Source organism: Pseudorca crassidens, chromosome 9, assembly GCF_039906515.1.
Source record: "Pseudorca crassidens isolate mPseCra1 chromosome 9, mPseCra1.hap1, whole genome shotgun sequence".
In the NCBI taxonomy this organism is placed as follows: domain Eukaryota; kingdom Metazoa; phylum Chordata; class Mammalia; order Artiodactyla; family Delphinidae; genus Pseudorca; species Pseudorca crassidens.
In genome coordinates, this window is record NC_090304.1 from 6,452,076 (window position 1) to 6,472,853 (window position 20,778).

General features: G+C 50.3%; 1 protein-coding gene and 1 long non-coding RNA gene across 7 annotated transcripts; one reads left to right on the forward strand and one right to left on the reverse strand.

The window, feature by feature from the left end:
• Nucleotides 1-1,926: 1,926 nt before the first annotated feature.
• Nucleotides 1,927-20,667, reverse strand: BBS1 (Bardet-Biedl syndrome 1). 5 transcript variants are annotated; one of them, XM_067748223.1, is made up of 17 exons: nucleotides 20,289-20,667; nucleotides 19,868-19,944; nucleotides 19,718-19,752; nucleotides 16,473-16,745; nucleotides 16,311-16,357; nucleotides 16,131-16,169; nucleotides 15,936-16,008; nucleotides 13,843-14,031; nucleotides 12,894-13,000; nucleotides 11,245-11,365; nucleotides 10,912-11,070; nucleotides 9,731-9,800; nucleotides 8,983-9,141; nucleotides 6,353-6,486; nucleotides 5,193-5,282; nucleotides 4,297-4,383; nucleotides 1,927-4,063 (listed from the first exon to the last, which is right to left on the reverse strand). In XM_067748223.1, exons 1-17 carry the CDS (start codon nucleotides 20,333-20,335, stop codon nucleotides 3,977-3,979), a joined length of 1,794 nt encoding a protein of 597 aa, XP_067604324.1. In that variant the 5' UTR covers nucleotides 20,336-20,667; the 3' UTR covers nucleotides 1,927-3,976. The 5 variants fall into 5 exon arrangements, with proteins under 5 accessions (XP_067604324.1, XP_067604325.1, XP_067604323.1 ...); XM_067748224.1 differs by having other exon boundaries at nucleotides 1,927-3,696; nucleotides 5,193-5,327; nucleotides 20,289-20,665; XM_067748222.1 differs by having other exon boundaries at nucleotides 5,193-5,327; nucleotides 19,868-19,941; nucleotides 20,289-20,664.
• LOC137229940 (uncharacterized) lies at nucleotides 5,295-9,310 on the forward strand. Of its 2 annotated transcripts, XR_010945925.1 has the most exons (3): nucleotides 5,295-6,170; nucleotides 8,237-8,339; nucleotides 8,902-9,310. It is a non-coding gene; the product is annotated as an uncharacterized lncRNA (long non-coding RNA). The 2 variants fall into 2 exon arrangements; XR_010945924.1 differs by lacking the exon at nucleotides 5,295-6,170 and having other exon boundaries at nucleotides 7,135-8,339.
• Nucleotides 20,668-20,778: the final 111 nt, after the last annotated feature.

Below are 20,778 nucleotides of genomic sequence, written 5' to 3' on the forward strand. Positions count from 1 at the left end.
CCAGCCAGGGAAGTCCCAGTATTTAGTCATTTTTATCTATTGTAATTAACGTTCTTGGATATATTTCTACTCCTTTATTTTGTGCTGTTGTCCTATCTTGGCTAGTGTTTTACCCTTTTAAGTTATTTTTTTGCTGGGTGTAGAATTCTAGGCTAATAGTTATTTCCTGTCAATATACTGAAAATTTTATTCTGTCTTCTGGTGTCTATTGTTGCTGTAAGTCAGCTGCCATCTATTTCATTGTTTTGTTGTTACTGTTCCTTTGAAGATACTTTCTGTCTCCAACTGCTTTTAAGATTTTTTTGTCTTTGGTATTCTACATTTTACTGTGATGTGTCCAAGTGTGGTTTTCTTTGTATTTATCTAAATGGGATTCCTTAGGTTTCTTGATTCTATGAATTGATGTCTTTCATCAGTTCTAGCACAGAGTCTTAGCCACTGGACCACCAGGGAAGTCCCCCTCCTTGTCTCTTAATAGTGCCCATTTTCTCTGTTTCTGGCATTCTGAATAATTTCCACAAATCTATCTTCCAATTAAGTCTTTCATCAACTGCTAAACCAATCTATTGAAGTTTTTTTGGTTTTTGTTTGTTTTTAGTGGCTGTACCAACTCATCGAGTTTTATGTGTCAAATGTTTTATTTTTCATTTCTAGAGGTTCTGTTTGGTTCTTTTTCAAGTTTGCCTGCCCATTTTATATACTCTTGCTTACATTTTAAGTTTTTTTTTAAATTATTTATTTGTTTGTTTGCTTATTTATTTATTCATTTATTTATTTATGGCTGCGTTGGGTCTTTGTTGCTGCCCATGGGCTTTCTCTAGCTGCGGCGAGTGGGGGCTACTCTTCATTGCAGCGTGCGGGCTTCTCATTGCGGTGGCTTCTCTTGTTGCGGAGCACGGGCTCTAGGTGTGCGGGCTTCGGTAGTTGTGGCTCGCGGGTTCTAGAGTGCAGGCTCAGTAGTTGTGACACATGGGCTTAGTTGCTCTGCAGCATGTGGCATCTTCCCGGATCAGGGCTTGAACCCGTGTCCCCTGAATCGGCAGGCAGATTCCTAACCATTATGCCACCAGGGAAGCCCAAGTGTTTTTTTCAAATTATTATTATTTGGCCATGCCATGAAGCATGTGGGATCTTAGTTCCCTGACCAAAAATGGAAGAATTATGAAAAAAGACATGGGGGTCCAGGAATTAGGGAATCTAGCCCAGAACATGGCAAACTGAACTCCCAGGAGAAGTGCTCGCTGCAGTTCTAGAGAGCCAACAGCATTCACTTAGGCGGGGGATGAACAGAAGTGTACAGAAAAAAGAGGAACCGTCGGCCTGGGAGGAGGAAGAATTAGCAATCGGTATAATATAGAAAACTAAGCAAATGAAAAAAACAGGGCAATTATTAACTCCATGAAAAATAAGTACACAAAAAAGGTAATTTAATTATAGCCCAATTCTTGGCTCTGTAATAATAAGCAGATAACTTTCACACAGTAATCCAAACAGTGAGTATGAATTTACCTAAAAACTGGGGAGAAAAGGAGAGGGCAGGGTGCTCCCACAAGAGAGCTATAAGCCTCATCTATTACGATAGGGAGCCAAGAAATAATGTCTAAGCATAAACATATTTAAAGAATAACTAAGAGAACTGTAGCATGGGGGCAGTACTGGGGAATGGGGAGAGGCTTGCAGGATCTTAGTTCCCGGACCAGGGATTGAACACGGGCCGCTGCAGTGAAAGCGCGAGTCCTAACTGCTAGACCAGGAAATTCCTGAGAGGCTGTTTTCTTGTTATAAACTGCCTAATTCCATAGTACCAAGTAGGTACATGTTTTTAGATACTTTAAAAAAAAAAAAAAAGGCAGCACCACTCTCCTCATCCTTAATGTACAGTTTCTTGGAGCTCTAACTGGTGAGGGCATTGGGTATCATGCACAGTTTCTTGCTTTGTATTGCTTTATTTACACTGTCCAGACCAGTACAATTCACATATTTTTTAATAATAGGTACATTGTATTATATCATATAAATTCACGTTAGGTTGGGCTTAGGAATAGCTTCTCCACTTTCATCATCATGAATAACTATGAGTTGAACCCAGATCAGACTTCTTTGTTCACACAGTTCATCACTTCACTGGGGTGAAAGGGATTGTGAGGTCATCTGGCCCAGCCCCAGTGCCACAGCTCCAGTGACAAGGGGCCCAATACCTGCTAGGGCAGGCCCTTCCATCTCTGATAAGCTGTCTCAGAAGACTCTTCAGGTTAAGCTGAAATCTCTCTGACAGCGACACTCGCTCTACCTGTCTTTCCATTTCCAGACAAAACGTCCTGCTTATTCCAACTGTGCCTCAGTCAGCTCGATCTAGAAAGTCTAGACCACCCTGATCCAATTGGTTTGTTTGCGAGTGGCTGGACTCTGCAGAGAGGAGGGGGATGGGGCTCTTTCTCTGGTCCAGTCCCCTTGCTTCTCTTAACCTGGCCCCAGAATGCATTCCCTGGGGAGGACAGGGGGTGACCGTGGGCTGTCCCTCACTGTCTCCGGCACAGAGGCTGTTGCCCGGCAGAATCAATCAGCTTGGGGCCCTTGGTCTCAAGAGCAAAAGCTCTGCACTTACTCCTGCACTTACTTTCTGGAGTTGACTCCTTGTTTCCTCTAGAGGGGCTGCCAACTCTAGGATGTTAGAGCTGAATCTGGTCGCACTGCCTCATTTTACGCTTGGGGAAACTGAAACACACAGGGATTTGGGTACTTCCCACAAGCCTGAGCTGTCTGCCACATGCTAGCCTGTACCTGGCCAGACAGAAGATATAGGTCCTTCCTCAGGCAGTAGGGTTCCTGGCTCACAAATGGCTCAGGGCGGCCCTGGTAGCGCTAACTCAAAAGAAGACTGTGAGGCGGGCCAGGCAGACTAGCCAGGGGGTTCCAGGAAGCACCAAGGGCCCAGACTGTGGGTCTCTGATGCTTAAGGTCTAAACATGTACTTTCATTCAGTCTTCAACCTGACTCAACACCTATGGTCCATGCCTTTCCAGTGAATCTCACACTGTGGCCACTGCCCAGTGAACCTGCCACTCACCTGACCGATCTGGGCTCCGGGGCACAGAAGAGCATCTTGACTGGCAGTTCTAGGCTTCTGCCTCCCAAAGCCCCTCCCCAGGACCCCAGAGACGCCCCTCCTGTGTGCCGCGGCCCCACCTCTGCTCTGTCTCTCTGAGCCTTCCTCTCCTGGGATGCTTTCTGGGCACGAGCATCCAAGTCAGGAGCAGCAGCTGTGTGGTCTTCAGAAGCCTGGTGGGGGCTGGGGCCACTAGCTCCTGCACGGCGCTCTCTGCCCCCCGCAGCAGCTTCTCCCTTGGTGATCTTCACAGAGCATCACAGGCCTGAGACCTTGGCTGAGCCCAAGACTTCCGGTGGGAAGGCAGCTATTCCCAGGGCCCCCTGCTGAGCTCACGAGGGGAGATCAGAGCATGTGTTTTGCCTGCAAGCTGAGCTGGGAGGAGCCAAGCCTCTGGAACCCCAGGGAGCAACAGGGGGCTCAGTCTCACCCAAGAAGAGCCTCTGATTGTCTCAGGCAAGGCCCCAGCCAATTCTGCAGCAGCAGTAGAGTGACATGCCTAAGGGAAGCGGCAGACGAGGAGGCTGGGCCTATGCCCTCATCTCACCTTGAGCACTTCAGAACTCTGCCTTCAGACCTGGGAGTGGCTTCTGGGGAAAAGTGGGGAGAAGAGAGAGCCCAAAGGGCCAATGCCTGGGTTTCCCTGAGGAGGACGGAGCCCAACCTCCTGGGGACTCACTGACCTGCTGCTACAGGTCACCCAGTGGTCAGGGTGGTGAGAAAGGGGCACTAGGAGAGGAGAGGGAGGCTGTTGCCCAGCACACTGCTGCACTGGAGTGGGCCTGGGGCCGTGGACTCTGCCCGGCTCAGTGGGAGGGGCTGGAACTCCCTGGTCCTGATTCCACAGGGGCTTTAACACGGGCTCAGGCGTCAGGCAGCTGCCAGCCCCTCACTCATAGGCATGTTGATATGGGCGCTGAGCAGGGGTGCGCTCTGGCCTTCTCGGAGCACCAGCACCTATGGAGAAGGTGCCCCAGGTAGTAGGGGGCATTCCCCCTTTACCCCTGCTCCTGCAAAGGCCAAGCACGGTCTGGTCTGCACTGGCCCTAGTGCAGGGCTCTGTCAAAGGGGAGGGGGAGGCTGGGAGGCCTCTACTGGGCAGACACCCACCCCATCCTGGCAGCCACCCAGGGGCCTTGTCCGCACTCACTCACACTGACCTCCCCAACTAGTACCAACCGGCAACCTACCTTGATAATGTCTGAGATGCCCTTGTCACTAAGACTCTCCACAAAGGTCTCCAGGGGGTAGTTGAGCCCTGGCACCAGCAAGGGGACCTAAGTTTGGGGACAAAGAGGTAAAGAAGTCAGCCCTCACGCCTAGACAGTGTTTGGTAGATTCCAAAGCACTCTCATACCTGTTGTCCCAGCTGAACTTCAGTGTGCCCTGGCAGGGTGGGCAGGGATGACAAGCCAGTTTGAGGAGGATGTGGGCTCAGTGGGGGGAGTGAATGCCACAGGGCTGCATGCATGTCCCTAATTAAAGCTAAACCTTTTTTTTTTTTTCTTTTGGCCACACCGCACAGCAGGCGGGATCTTAGTTCCCCGACCAGGGATCGAACCCGTGCCCCCTGTAGGGGAAACGTGGAGTCTTACCCACTGGGCCACCAGAGAAGTCCCTAAACCTAAACCTCCAACCAAGTCCAGGGCTATTTCTTTCACATCCCAAAGTCTTTCTCAGTTTCTGGTCCTTCCAACTCAGGGTCAAACCTGGACCTGGGGGGAAACAAGGCTCTTCACTCTGGAAGAGTCTCCGTGGGGCTCCCATTCCCGCTGCAGGAGTGGCTAGAAAACAGGGCGGGCTCTGGGACCCCAGAGCACCAACAGGCTTCTGAGAGCAGCACCGGTGAGGCCTGGACTCTCACTGTTCTCCCAGAACCTTCGGTGTGCCTCCCTGAGACCTCTCACAGGCTGGGAGAAAAGCAGCTGAGGCAGGTCTCGGGGGCTCTCCCCAGGGCCCCTGCTGCACCCTAGTCTGGTCTGTGGCTGTAGCCACTTGCCAGCTCCCTCACCTCTGACCTGCGGACATCTAATCCGGCCCCGCCCACCCTTTCTCACTCCAGGTCTCAGTAAGGTGGGTCCAGTACCTTGAAGAAGGCCCGGGGCAGAGCATAGAGCCCCTCGTTGTACAGGAAGCAGACCAGCAGCCCCAGGATGGGTCGGGCTGTTGAGGTGTTCTGCAGGTGAAGGGTGAGCTTAAAGGTGGGGCCCAGGCCCTGAACCTGTGCAGAGGGTGGGGTGGGGAGAAAGCCCGTAGGACCTAGTGGCCTTGGGGGCCAAATATGGCCTACCCCGGCCCTGCCCGCCCGCTCCCCCATCAGCGCCCTCAAGTCACCTTCCTCGAACCACTCTAATGCACTGTCCATCCGCCCCTCAAAAGGCACGGAGCTCAGAAGCTTGGCTCCGTGTGCAAGGGATGAGCAAAATCCCAGAGCGGAGAAGGGGCTCGACCGAGGCCACTCAGCAAGTTGGTCGGAGGCACAGTTGGCCTGGGGAAGCCGGCCCTGGCTCCCACCTGTGTCCATGCCCTGCCCCACCCCGCTCTTCGCAGGGCCTGGCCCAACCTCCTCCTCTCGTCCTCTGGTGGCTGCAAGGATTTCACTTTCCTCCCTCTTATCCTCGACTGCTCTGCAGCTGCTTCCTCTCTGTATCTATCCACTTTCTTTAGGGAAAGGGATATCAGAAGCCCAATTGGATCAGACAGCACACCTCAGGGACCCATTCAGAGCCGGCTGGAGCCCTGACGACCTTGAGGTCACTTGTGTCTGAGTACAAGGGGCCCTTATCCTCCTTGTGCCAGTGTAAGTCTCAGGATGGCCCCTTCCCAGTACTGGGCAGTCCCAACTCCTTGGGCTGCCGGCAGTTACCGAAATGAACAGGTTTCTTCCCTGTACCACAGCTCTAAGAGTCCCTCAAGGCTCCTGGGAAGAAACAGCCCAAGGTGACTACCTGTGTGCCCTGCCCCAAGTCTGGGGGCTCGTCTGAGGCACCGCATGGAATAAGGGGGCTGGAGAGCGTGCCCCACTCTGCGGCCAGCCAAGGGGAAGAGGCGGCACAGGAAAGAGGTGAGAGCGCTCTCACAGAGGAGGACGTGAGCCTTGGGCCCTGGGCCTGTGGGAAGGTGAGAAGGGGCACGGGGCCTAGTTGCCTTGGGATCTGCTCCTGGGCCGAGGGGTGCCCGCACAGCCCTGACCTCTGCCCTCCTGGCCCTGAGGTGGCTGATGCCCCCCGCCACGTGGGTGCTCACCACAGCGTGCAGCTTGAGCGGCTCCCGCGCCGTCGCAGACACGGGGCTCAGGCTGGACTCGAGGGCCTGCGCGTAGGCACGGGCGGCCCGGAGGCGCAGCAGGCAGAGGTCTGCCTGGAAGGTCCGGTGCATGGCTGAGGAGGCACACAAAGGGCCGATGCTGGACGTGAGCATGCTGGACGTGAGGCGGGAGGAGGGGGCAGGGCTGGGGGAGAGGGTGCTGCTCAGGCGGCCGTGGGGAGAGTGCGAGAGGAAGGCACAGTGGGCAGAGGCTGGGAACGTGGGCAACGGGAGGACTGAGGTCCCACAGCCAGCCTCTGGTGACACTGGACGCTGCGGACCACTCCCTGCTCCTGCTTCCTGGTTCTCGCACCACCTGGCTGCCCACACAACCGCAGCCTCCTTTGCTGGCTCCTTCTAGTAAGGGCTGGGGTTCCCTCGAGTTTTGTCCTTGGTCTTCTTCTCATCCTCTGTCTTCCTCGCTGCCCCATCCATGTCCTGCCCCGGCTGTGACCACCCCAAAGAGGAACAACCGCGAGCTCCTGAGGGCAGGGGTGCATCGGGGTCTGGCCCGCGTCTGCACCTGGTACTGTGCACTCATCTTGGGCAGCTCGGCGCCCGGCCTGCCTGCTGCTTCTAACTGCCTGATGGGCACCTCCACCTGGACGTCCCATCAACCCCTGGAGCTCAACGCTGCGGAAACCAACCTCATTTCCCTAACTCCGTCACTGCATCCCCATCCATCAAGTCACCCAGGTTAACCCCTCACAGCTAATCATTTGCCAAGGTCGGATGACTCTTCCTCAGGGCCTCTCCAGAGCCCGCTCCCTCCCCTCCATCCCACTGTCCCTACTTTCCAGACTGAGCGCCTTGGTCAGCCAGTCTGTCCTTGCTCCTTGTGCCTGCGAGGAGCCTTCTGCCATTCAGAAGCTTTCATCTTTATGTTACCCCATCCTTTCATCTTTCCTTTTTCCTCTAATACTTTCACAGTTTATTATTAATTTACCCAGAATTAACTTTTGTGTTTGGTATGAGGTAGAGTTCTAACTTTTTTTCTAGAAACAAGTTGTCCTAATTATGTTTCTTGGACAGTCTCTCCTTCCCCCACTAATTTGAAATGACACATCTATCATATACTGACTTTCCACGCGTACAAGGGTCTGTTTCTGGACTTCCTAAACGTGCCACTGAGCTGTATCAATTCCCATACTGATGCCACAGCTGCTAATTCCTACAGCTTCATAGTTCATTCTGCTATCTGATAGGCTGAGTCTCCTCATTCTTATTTTCCCCAAACTTCTTAGATTTACTCTTAGAATCAACTGGTCAAGTCCTCAAAATAAAACCCATAGGGATTTTAACTGTAACTTTGCTATGTTTCTAGATTAATTTCAGAAGCTGTTAACTAATCAACAGCTTTACAACTTTAGGTCTTACTACCCTGAGACTTGGTAAGTCTCATCATTTAAATATTCAGGTGGTCTTTCCTGTTCTTTAAAGCAGTTTTATAATTTTCTTTATTAGACTTTGTATGTTTTCTTGTTAAGTTTACGTCTAAGGATTTCTTTGCTATTGTGAATGGAAACTTTCTCTTTTCTAACTGGATACTGTTGGTATATACAAAAGCTATTGATTCTTGCTATTTTCATTATACCTTAGAGAACTTCTTAATTATTTCTCTAATATATCAATTGCTTCTCTTGGGTCCTCTAGGCTACAACAGCCTGCTAGCTATTTTCTTTATCCTGTAATTTATCCTTTAAACTGTAAGCCAGATTCCTTTCAAAGACAGAGGGGGTTGAGTTACTGTATTTTTCTGCTTAACATCTTTCCCATCTCTCCACTACACGGAATAAACCAAAACATCTTAACTTCGCATTCCAGACCCTTTCGGAGCCAGCTGACCTGCTTTCCCAGCCTCCCCGCTGGCCACTGAGCCTTCCTGCACTGCACCCGCAGCTACATGACAGATGCTGCTTAGATCCACGTAGGGCCCTGCGCCTTTTCCCAAGCCTCTTCCTAAATCGCCCTCCCCTCTCCCTCTCTGGCTGGTAGGCTTATAATCAGCTTTTGGGGCCAAATCCAGTATCATCTCTCTCTGAAGCCTTTCCCAGGCTCCCAGGCAAACACACTCCCTTGTGTGTCTCAACAGCCCTCTGCAGAGACTTATTCTACACCTGTCATGCAACATGAAGTTAGCAAGGTCTACTGAGCTCTTTAGGTAGGGACTGGCCTAATTCTAGGCACCTGGCACAAGGCCTGGCATAATCATAGGTATTAAGTGAATGTATGAATAAATGAACAAAAAGAGGAGGAAAATCAAATAGGATAAGGAAGAACCTCGATCAGATTCTACTTCTCTCATGAGAATTCCTCCATCTAAAAGTGGCTGCTCCCTCCTCGAATTCTAAGGGCTCTCGCCCTCACCCACAGCACCTTCCCCCTTGAGCTGTAGCTCTTTGTTGGCAGGGTGTACCTGCTAGGCTGTCTCTGGGCTTCCAGAGGCATGAGACCCACCCGGTTCACCCAGGTCTCCTCCCACTGCTCAGGGCACCCAGGCGGCATTCACCCAGTTCCTGCTGCTTTAGCGCAAGGGAGGAGGAAGAGGAAGGAGCCAGCCTGAATCTCACCGGTGCCGGCTTCCCGCTCTCGCAGTGTCTGATCCACGTAAAGCCGGGTCTTTCGGGGCATGTTGAGTTTCATGGCCTGGGCTGGTGGGGGACCTGCTTCACCTCCCCCCTCCACAAACACTGCTGTGCGCTTCAGGATCTTGATAATCAGGCCACCACCTAGGGAGGAGGACAGGCAGAAGCAGATTTGTCCTCCCCATTTCTACCCTACATTCCCATTCTTTCTTCCCAAACAATCTGTCTCATATCGACCCATTTCAGTCTTCCTGCTGAGACTCTGAGTTTCTGGAAGGAATGAAGTGTGTCCTACCATTAATTCAAACATTCATTTAGCAGCTGATTTACTTGTTTATTTTTGGCTGCGCCACTCTGCTTGCGGGATCTTACTTCCCTGACCAGGGATCGAACCCGGGCCCCCTGTAGTGGAAGTGCAGAGCCCTAACCACTGGACCGCCAGGGAATTCCCTAGTAGTTATTTATTGACCACTGTGATGTTCCAGTTCCGCATTGTGGCGGATACTGGGGTGAACTGGAGACACAGCCAGGGCCTGGCCCCCAGGTAGTGACATCAGACTGCTGGTGAGCTGTCCCCAGTGAAGGCCCAGCCCAGACAGGACGTGTCTGCAAGCCCTGCTTTCCAAACCTAGGCCCACCAATGTTCCACATCCGCCTCCTCTTCTTTCCCAGGATCTGGCCTATCTCACTGACTCCCAACTTTAAAACCCCTGCCAGGCCTGACTTGTCTCACCTCGTGTAGTCATGATGAGGGTGTGATCTTCCCGCCCGTAGCGGCCAAAGCAAAGGCTGGTCACTGCATCCTACGGTGGCGATGTCAGAGTTTAGCTGGGAAAATGACTCAGTGAGGAGAGCAAGTCTGGGGGGAGGGGGATAAGGCTTGGAGACCCCAGATATGATGTAAGAGGTGAGATGTGAGGCGAGGCCTGGAGCCACGCTGCCTCTAATCCCAGCCCCCTCCTCACTGCCACGGCCACAGTTCCAGACTGAACATCACTGGCTTTGGGGTCAGCTTTCTAAGAGGTCTCCCAGCCTAGTCTTCCTCCCCAGTGTCTTTCACACTGCTGCCTCTGCTGCCTTTCAAAAATATAAATATGACCACACCTATTCCCTGCTGAAAAACCTCCAGTGGCTTTTGCCCTCCTTGTCAGGACATTCAAGGCCTTCCGCATCTGACGCCAACTTGCCTTTTCTATCAGTTCTCTCCCTGCCCTTTCCCCAACCCACACACCATACCACCTGCCCTCCCAGCAGCCTGTGGTCCAAACCAGCTGCTTTCCAATTTTACATTGTGACATATGACACTTTATACATACAAGTACACAAAGTTTCACATGTGATATATTCTGAACTTCTTTTTTCTGGTTCTGTTGCTGGCCTATTAAATTGATTTTGTTTGAAAAAGTCTGGTCCAGATTCATCAAACTACCTGGACTCCTTTAAAGAACACTCATGCCTCTCAGCCTTTGTTCATGTTATTTCCAGTCTGGAATATTCTATCTCCATTTATCCACTCCATTTATCGAAGCAGACTGCTTCGAGGCCCAGCTGAATTGTGGTTTGCCCTGTGAAATGGCCCCTGAGTTCCGTCCCTATTTATCCTTCACCCCCCCCCCCCGCCCCCAGTCACTGGGCTGCCTCTGTGCTTTTTCAGTGCTTTGCTCTGCTTTAGTCTGCCTTGTATTTGAATCGGCTGTGTCTCTAGCTGGCTATCACTTCAGACTGTAAGTTCCCCAACAGTAAGGATTCAGTCACTGATTTATCCTTCTAATACAGTGAGTTGTGCATATGGGATGCTCAACGAATGTTTTCAAAATGCATCAGAAGTTAAGGGTGGCAGGTGGAGTGGGGTCAGGAGAGGCAGCGAAGGGGCCCCACAGGCGGGAGCGGGGCAAGGAGGAGGCAGCAGCTCACCGGCGTGCGGACGATGCTGAGCAGGGCCTTGTCGCGGTAGATGCGGACCTCTCCGTTGGCCAGTCCGGCCATGACGGCCTGCAGGCCCCGGGAGCGCTGCTCCAGGAGGTTCATGGTCAGGATGGCTGCGGGCATCTGCACTGTCCACAGCCTCTTACCCTGCGTGGGGGGCAAGGGACGGCTAAATGTCTGCAGGGGGCTCAGGGCTTAAGAGTGGAAAGAAGGGGTGGCTGGAGTTGCTGGGAAGGGAAGGCCGGAAGGGCTCGCCTGCTGAGGGGGACTGAGGAGGCACGGGTGGAGGGGCTGGGGCTGGTGCTTGCCCAGAGGCCACACCTTGTGGGTGAAGCCATGCAGGCTGTCTTGGTTGCTGCCCACCACCAGGACCTTGTGAACCCGGACAAGCCCCACAGGCTGGGCACTCAGCTCGATGCAGTACTTGGGGCGCTTGGAGTCTCTGTGGAATAAAGACACACTCTCCCAGCCCCAGAGGAACCCTCTCTCCTTCCCCGGCTGACCCTCCTCTTTCCAAGCCCCACAGACTCTCCTGGCAGGAACCTTGGCCCACAAGCAGATGACTGCGCTATTAGTTCCACCTCTGTGACTTAGTAGCTGCACGACCTTGGATAACAGGAAGTGTGTCTTCCCTCCTAGTCTTCCTCTCAACTTTACCACAGTAATTTGTGTGATAACCTGGCACTTACCAGTTTACAGTGAGCACACTGCAGGTTAGACAAAGTAACGGACTGACGCAGTTTAGTAATTCATCAGAAAAGCATGAGGAGTTTATTCTGTGTAAATGCACTGTTCTCAGTTTCCTGGCCTCTGAGTCTTAATTTCTCTTATCCAGAAAGTAGGGATAATTCCTGTCTGTCCATCACAGGCTCTAGCCCACCTTGCTTAAGTCTGAGCCAGAGTCATCTCCCACCTGATGACTCCTCTGAGAGCTTCCCCACTGGTCTCCGGGACTCCTTCCAATCTACCCTCCACCCAGCACGGTAATCTTTAAAAAATGTAAACGGGTCATGTCATTCTTCTGAGTAAAACCCCATAATAGTTTTCTACTGCACTTCGGATAAAATCCAAAATCTTTACCATGTCCCACCAGGTCCTGCATGAGCCGACCCTGGTCTCTACGTCATGTCTTGCCACCAAGCTTGAGTGGCACAAGATAATGTCTTTCCCACCTAGAGTTCGCTTAAATTTCCTCTGCCTGTAACACTCTTGCTTCACTTTTGCGGAGCACAGGCTCCGGACGCACAGGCTCAGCGGCCATGGCTCACGGGCCCAGCTGCTCCGCGGCACGTGGGATCTTCCCGGACTGGGGCACGAACCCGTGTCCCCTGCATCGGCAGGTGGACTCTCAACCACTGCGCCACCAGGGAAGCCCTTGCTTCACTTTCTGAACAACTGGCTCCTTCTTAACCTTCAAGTCATCTCCCCAGACAGGCATTCGCTGATCACCCTGACCCCATTGTTTTTTCCCATTGAGCCTGTATTTTTCCTCCATAGCATGCATCCAGTTTGCAACATTACCTTGGTTTGTTGACTTTAATATCTATCTTTGTTAATGTTTTGTTCATCAATATATCCCCAACACCTTATACAATGCCTCATACATAGTAGGTGCTCGAAAACATTTCTTGAATTAAAAAAAATGACTGTTGAGAAATATCAAACTAATGCATAAGGAAATGTCACATACCTATAAAAGCAACAGAACAAGTATGAGAGACTATTTTCATTTCTTCTAATATCTGATTGCATCACTCGTGTTACGGCCACCCGGCCCAGTCTCTCACAGGCCCCATCGGACGAGCCTCCACATGTCCCCTGTGCTCAAGGGCTCTGCCTCCTATATGAAGTTCTCAGCTCTTTCCATTCCCACATTCCAGCCCCAAAGCCCCCTGCTCATCTTACAAGCCCTCAAGACCACCAGGTTTCTGAGATGTTCCTCTGGCCCCAGAGACCACGGATGTGGCTACCTTCTCAGCATATAGATGTTCCCGTTGCGGCAGGCAGCAGCAAGACGGAACTCCACATCGAACTGGCCAGAAACCTCCAGGAAGACGGGGACGCTGGGTAGGCTCATCTGCAAAGAACAGACTCAAACATCCCGATTTCCCTGGAGCCCCAGCCCTTCCCTGACCTGAAGTAATTCCTCCAAGTCCCAATCTCCTCACTCACACCCTGCTGGTCACAGTTTAAACTTGTACAATTTTTCTGGAAGGAAACTCGGCAACATGTAGCCCTTTGACTAAACTCGGCCACTTCTAGGAATGCATCGTAAGGAAGCATTTAGATAAGCACGCAAAGATGTTTGGGCAAGGAAGCCCACTGAGGTGGTGTTAATAATAGCAAAAAACTGCAAACAAATGTACAATGGGTGACAGGGTACATCTATATAATCGATGTGTGGCCTTTGCAAAGGCTGATGTGGTTTTATATAGATACAGAAAGATATTGATAAGCTTCTGCTACATGAAAACAGTAGCTTACATGATCCTATGCCAAGAGGCCATATTTGTAAAAAAAAAAAAAATTACGTAAAGTTATATATCTGTGTCTAAATATGAAAATGTCTGGAAAGACTTATGCCAAAGACTTATCTGTGGGTGGTGGGATTTGGGGATATATATCTTTTTCTTTTCTTCTTCTTCTTTTTTTTTTGTGGCCCCATCACATGGCATGCAGGATCTTAGTTCCCCGACCAGGGCTTGAACCCGTGCCCCCTGCAGTGGAAGCGCAGAGTCTTAACCACTGGAACGCCAGGCAAGTCCCTATATCTCTTTCTTTACGCTTATCTACATTTTATAATTTTCCAGAGTGAACACATATTACCAAGAACTAACTGGGGGGCAGGAGATATTGGGGAACAGGGGAGGGAATGGAGCCTGGGCCACGGGTGTGCCCACAGCCAGGCCCCACACTGACCTTGGCCAAAACAGTGAAGGCTTCTGGGTCCAGCACCAGGAGCTCCTTGTTCTCAGTGCCCAGCACCAGGCAGGACACAGCGTCCTCGTCAGCCAGGTTCTTCTTTAAGGTGGTCATGGTGGTGATGACTGTCTGCAGAGGGACTCCAGGGGTCACCCAGTAGCTCCCCTCACACCATCCCCCCAGAGACTCCCAGGACGCCCCAGGAAGAAAGAGGGCAAAGGAGGAGGAAGAGTATCAGAGATGTGACAGAAGATTTATGTACAAAGGTGTTTACTGCAACAAACCTAACTTTCTAACAAAAGAGGATTGTCTAAGTCAATTATAAACTATCTGTATGATAAAAAACCCATGCAGTCATTTACAAAAATCACATTTTACAAGAAGACTCAGTGACAGGGAGGATGCTTCTAACGTATTAAGAGAAAACACAGGTAAAAAGTTATGTTAGTATTATCCCAGTTTAAAAAAAATATATGAATAAAAAAACATGCTGGAAAGCTAAACCCTTAAATACAAACACTGGTTATCTCTGGACAATGAGATCATAGGTGATGTTTAATTTCTCCATTGTGCTTTCCTACAGTTTCTACAGTGGGCATATGTTCTTTTTCTAATTGTGATTGGAGAGAAAACAAAAGAGAAGGGGATGATCCCTTTTTTAGGAATTTCTCCTATGGAAGTAACTTAGCGGGACTAAAATGTTTCTTTGGATAAAGCTGTTCATTGTGTGACTATCTTTAAGATTAAAAAAAAAAGGAATGATCCTCAATGCCTAGTGGAAGGAGAAAAGTTATAGAAACATGGACGTTAGTGGCTCCCAATCATGTAACCATGCACATACTTGGAACGATGGCCTCCCCAAAACTGCATCTTTTAAGCAATACTTACTTCATTTACTTCCTGATTTTAAAAGTACTCAATGATAGTGACACCTGTGGACCTCAGCTGCTGCTCGGCAGGAGAGAACAATGTTTCTCACAGAATTGTCTAAGGCTAGCCAAAGGCTGAGGTACGTGTTGGTCAGTGTGTTCGGCTCACGTGGCCTCTACAGGAAGTAGCCGGTTCCCCTGCGGCTTTCTGAAATGCAGGGACAGCTATGGGAGCCCATCCCTGGGCTAGGGTCAGGAACCCCTAGGTCAGGAACCACTGGAGTTCATCAACGAATAGGATCATCAATAAAGCCATTAAAAGCATAACTAAGAAAAATATGAAGTGCATAAAAAGGAGACATTTCTTCTCCAATGACCTGCATGTGAATAGTTACATAAACTATGAATGAAATAATGAACCATCAATGAAATAATCAAGGGGTCACTTGATTAAAAATGGAGTTCTTCAAGACTAATGCTCAAGATATATGTTATGTACTCAAGGGAAGCAGGATATAAAAGCATATTTATAAAGGAAATGTACCAAACTGGTAAGAGTACCTCTGAGTAGTGAGTGTAGTCACTTATATTTCTCCTTTATATTTCTCTTTATTTTCAAAGTTTTCTCTAATGAAAATATATTACCTTTACCCCCAAGATGATAAAAGTTATATAAAGCTATATAACTGTATATCAATTCAAAGCTGTCACTGTGGGGCTTCCCTCGTGGCGCAGTGGTTAGGAATCCGCCTGCCAGTGCAGGGGACATAGGTTCAAGCCCTGGTCTGGGAAGATCCCACATGCCGTGGAACAACTAAGCCCGTGCGCCACAACTACTGAGCCCGTGTGCCACAACTACTGAGCCCGCGCGCCTAGAGCCCGTGCTCCGCAACAAGAGAAGCTACCGCAATGAGAAGCCTGCGCACCGCAACGAAGAGTAGCCCCCGCTCACCGCAACTAGAGAAAGCCCACGTGCAGCAACAAAAACCCAATGCAGCAAAAAAATTTTTAAATGAAAATAAATACATTTATTAAAAAAAAAAAGCTGTTACTGTTAACTAGAAAGTAGAAGGCCTGCAGCTTTGTGACTATATATGTGGAAGGGTAACTGCAAAGTAAAACTAGTCGCATTTGGCTGTAGAATTTACCACGAACGTTACATGGTCTCTTTAAAAAACTGTCCATATTTTTTCTAGGGAAATAAGAAGAGAGGGGCAGTACCTGCCGCCTGATGGACTTGGACTTGTGCTGGTTCACAAATGCCTCCATTTCACTCAGCTCCAGCTGCAGAAACCTGGACACACAGAGCACTGACACCTGCATGCCTTGGGCCTGGCTGCCCTCCCCAGGCCACTCCAGGGCCGCTCCCTCCCCGCTGGGAGCTTCTGGAGCCCTGGCCCTCCAGAGGGCCCTTACCTGAGTGACTGTACAGACAAAGGCACCTCTGCCTTCTCCCTGTAAGGAGAGGGACCATCATGGCAGGTTTAGTTAAGGAACAGGGCCTGGGGTTCAGACTGCGGGCTCTGGGATGAAGGCGTAGGGGTGGGGGAATGAGGGAGGGGTAGGAGGCATACGAAGGGGGAAGTGGGATCTCACCGGATGCCCTCCAGCATCTCCTTCAGGGTCAGGGGGTCAATCCGGTCCTGTGCCAGCATGGGAAGAAGGTACAGCCTGTGAGCACCAGAGCCAGGCAGGGAACGAGGACAACCCCAAGGCTGCTACCTTCGCCTTCTTGTTCTCATCCCGCACATCACTCACCTCTTTGGCCTGGTTCCAAAGGTCCTGTTCCAGGGGGTTTGGAGGCAACTGGGGCAGGCTGAACTTGAAGTAGGGCCTGAGATTCTTATACACATACACACAAGGGCCTGACGCGAGTGCCAGCGCTGGTGTCCGGGGTTCGTGTTGCTCCATGAGGAAGGTGGCAGCAGCGGCTGGCAGGGCAGGTAGCGGGCTTTCGCTCAGCACTGTGGGCCCTTTAAGCACCTTCAGGCGGGGCTGCTGCCCACCTGGGCCAAGGTCCCCCACCACCAGCTGTAGAGAGAGGCGGGCCGATTCCTGGCTCAGGGTCTAAAGACCACCCCCGCGACTGCCCCTCTTCTTGGGCTTAGCTTTTTGCTGGTGCACATTCATATACGCTCACAATGCACCATGGGTGGGTGGGGGAAGGGCAAAGGCTTTGCAAGAAGGCTTGTAAGCTGTGTGACCTTGGGAAAACTGATGCAACTTCCTGAGCCCCAGTTTTCCCACGTGCAAAAGGGGAATACCTACCATACGACACTTGTAGTGAAAATCAAATGAGGTAATCAACTAGAGAACCTAGCGAGGAATAGGTGGCAGCTCATGTTTTCATTGCTTGTTCAGTAAACGTTTCTTCAGGGCCTGCTCCACGCCAGGCACTGTTCTAGACACTGGAACAGTTGCTGAGGTCAGTGGGGGGCCTGAAACTCATATCTGGGCTCTGAGGCCTGGCTTCCAAACGGGAACAGAGCTAAAGATGCAGAACCAGTCACGCAGAGCAGGATGTGCTCTACGGACCCAGAGAGGAGAACCAAGCTCCTCAGCCTGTCTTTTCCACCCTCCAAGCCACCGTAGCTGTCATGCAAACCCATTCTCCTGAGTGAGGCCTTCAAGGCCCCTCTGATCTGGTTCCCAACTTGTTTTCTAACACCTCCCTATCCATGCTATGCTCCAGCCAGAATGCAGGCTGCCACAGAATGCCCGGATTCTGCGCATGTAGTGTGCTAGGAGCCACACCAGTAACTTCATGCGTCCTTTCATTTAATCCTAGCAACAACCTGTGAGGTAGGTACGATTATTAGCCTCATTTCACAAATGAGGAAGCTGTGGCTTAGAGATGTTAGGTAAAAGTCACCCGGCTAGTCAGTGGTAGAGCTAGGACCTGAACCTAGGTCTGTCTGGATCCAAAGCCGGTGGTCTTAACTATTATTTCATATTGGCCTCAACTTTCTAATTTCAAATTTGCTCTTTCCAAATATGCTGTGAACTTCCAAGCCTCTCTGCCTCTGCTTGTGCTGTTCCCTCTGCCTGGAATGCCCTCCTCTCTTCCATGCCTTCTTGGGACACTTCATTCATCCTTCAGCACCAGTTCATGTTACTGCCCTCTAGTGCCTCCTGATAGAGTCACTGTTCTTTCATTGGTGCTCCCGTAATAATTTCCATATATTCTATTTTAGCATCCACTCATCTACCCCAAAAATATTTATCAATTATCTAATTTGTGCCAGGCACTGGGTTAGATGCTTGGAATCGACAGTAAGCAAACTAGCCATTGAAAAAGTTATTACACAAAAGCATTACCATTTCACATTAGTTATTGGGTCTGTGATTTCTCCACCCTTCACTGCTGTCAGCCCAGCGCCAAGCATACACTAGGTGTTCAGTCAACATCATGGATGAATTAAGGGCATTGTCTATATCTCCTTCTGACTATGGACTGGCTCATTTCTAAGTTTAGTGTGTGCACAACACCTGACACACAGAAGGGGTTCACTGTATGCTTGCCGAATTGTTGAATGATTTATGGATAGGAATTTGGGGGCCAAAGTCACCAAATCCGACTGCACAGTCCATGTAGGGTATGACTCCCTTCAAGCTGCCCACATAACACACCCATTGTGGGTTCACTGCCCTTGCTGAGGGCTGAGCTGACAGACCCAGGTCTGCCACCTTTTACAAACTCGGTAAACTCAGCCTCTCAGAATCTATTTTCCCACTAATAAATAATATCTATGTATGTGAAACTGCCTCAAAGAGAGTCTACTCCAGACATGTTAACTTCCTTTATTTAGCCCAATATATATCTCAAACTTTTAAAAACCTGTGCCTTCAAAATTTTTTATCTATTTTTCTTCTTTTTTTTTTTTTTGCGGTACACGGGCCTCTCACTGTTGTGGCCTCTTCCGTTGTGGAGCATAGGCTCCAGACGCGCAGGCTCAGCAGCCACGGCTCACAAGCCCAGCTGCTCCGTGGCATGTGGGATCTTCCCGGACCAGGGCATGAACCCGTGTCCCCTGCAACGGCAGGCGGACTCTCAACCACTGCGCCACCAGGGAAGCCCTATTTTTCTTCTTTTTTTAATATTTTCTTGACTACCCCGTGCAGCATGTGGGATCTTAGTTCCCCGACCAGGGGTTGAACCCACGTGCCTTGCATTGGAAGTGTGGACTCTTAACCACTGGACTGCCAGGGAAGTCCCCCAATTTTTTATTTCTTTATTTATATTTTATTTACTTACTTTTATATTTTAAATTAAATTTAAAATTTAACCTTTTTATTATGGAAAATTTTCAGTCATATACAAAAGTAGAGAGACTCATATAATGAACCCCCAAATACCCATCATCCAGCTTCAACAATGATTAGCTCATGGCTAATCTTAAAATCTATACCCTTTTCTTAAAAAAAAAAAAAAATTATTTATTTGGCTGCACTGGGGTCTTAGTTGTGGCATGTGGGATCTTTAGTTGGGGCATGTGGGATCTTTAGTTGAGGCATGTGGGATCTAGTTCCCTGACCAGGGATCACACCCGGGCCCCCTGCATTGGGAGCATGGAGTCTTAACCACTGGACCACCAGGGAAGTCCCTATGCCCTTTTTTTTTTTTTTTTTTTTGCTGTACGCGGGCCTCTCACTGTTGTGGCCTCTCCCGTCCTTTTGATAAACATAAAACTCTCACTCTCCTCCCTTCTACTTTCCCTCCAGAGTAACGCCCCACCCCCAACCAAGGGATGTGCCCTTCCAGTAAAGAATTACTTCAAGTTAACAAAATTAAGATGCTTTATCTTAGTATAATTTCCGGCAGCATTTTGCTCTGCTTTACTTTCCGCAGTCTGTACTGTGAAATCAACAGGTTCTCTTCACTTTCCACATTAAAAATAAAATTTAACCCTAAATGTGCTTTTTCAAAGTACACGTTAATTCCAGATTATGCTGAGCTTCTTTGGAGCCATCGGGAAGTCTCACCTCTGGGGTGATATGCTTACCTTGTACTCCCCGTCACCATGCAAATCTGCCAGCTCTGGAAAACATAAAACAGCCATAAGCCAGGGTCTCAGAATTCTAAAGGCTTCCCTACAGAACCATCCGACTCCTCCGTCCCCCAAGAACCGGGGTTCCTGGTCCCAGAGACTCACGCAGGCAGGCGGAAAAGGTGTGGATGTTGGCCATGGGGTCGTAGTGTGCATCCAGCCATTTCGAACTGGCTTCACTGCTGGGAGAAGAGGGAAAGAGTTGCGGGGGGCGCGGAAGATGAATCCCAAGGAAGGGGAAGAAAACTTGCCGGAGCTGGTTTCTGAGAATGAGGTGTGTAGGCAGCTTTGAACTAGGGGTATAGAACATCTGGGTCCAAGTCCAGGCTCCACCACCGGCGCACAGTGACCTCGAGTCACCCACACGCACCCATTCACTCCTTGGGCCTCAGTTTCCCCACTTGATCTCTAAGAGCCCTTCAAGGACCGCCAGCGCTGCTGAGAACCGCAGGAGCCCAGATCCCGGGGACCAGGGCACCCTCTTTACATAGGTAGGAAAAGAGGCCTCAAGGACCCCAGCCTTCACCTCTCAGCTCTGCCGCTGTCGGAATCCGACGAAGACGCAGCAGCCATCTTCTCAGGCGTCACCCTGGCAACCAGCTCCGGCAAGCCGCCGCGCAGCGCCTAATAGAGCCCGGGTTCTGGAAAGCTCGCGTATAAAGGTTCCGGGCGCTCAGCTTTCCGGCCCGGGACGCAGAGGCCAGCGAGCAGGATGCTCTGGCTTGTGCCGGGTTTCTAGCTACTGAGATGCAATCCCTCATTCCAGCTCATATCATTTATCCTTGATCCTTCCAGTAGGAGCTTTTGGGCCCTGCAGCTCAGAGTCAGCAGCAGGGCCCTCTGGCTTTGAGCCCTGGAAACGAGCCCCTGTAGTGTTTATGAACAGCAAAACTAACTCCTCCCCTCTTCATCCTCATGGTTAACCGGGTGGAAAAGAGGCCACTCCTTTTCTCCCTCCTTACTCTAGAGGTCCAGGCTCAGAGAAAAAACACAAAGAGTAAGAGATTAAATCCTAG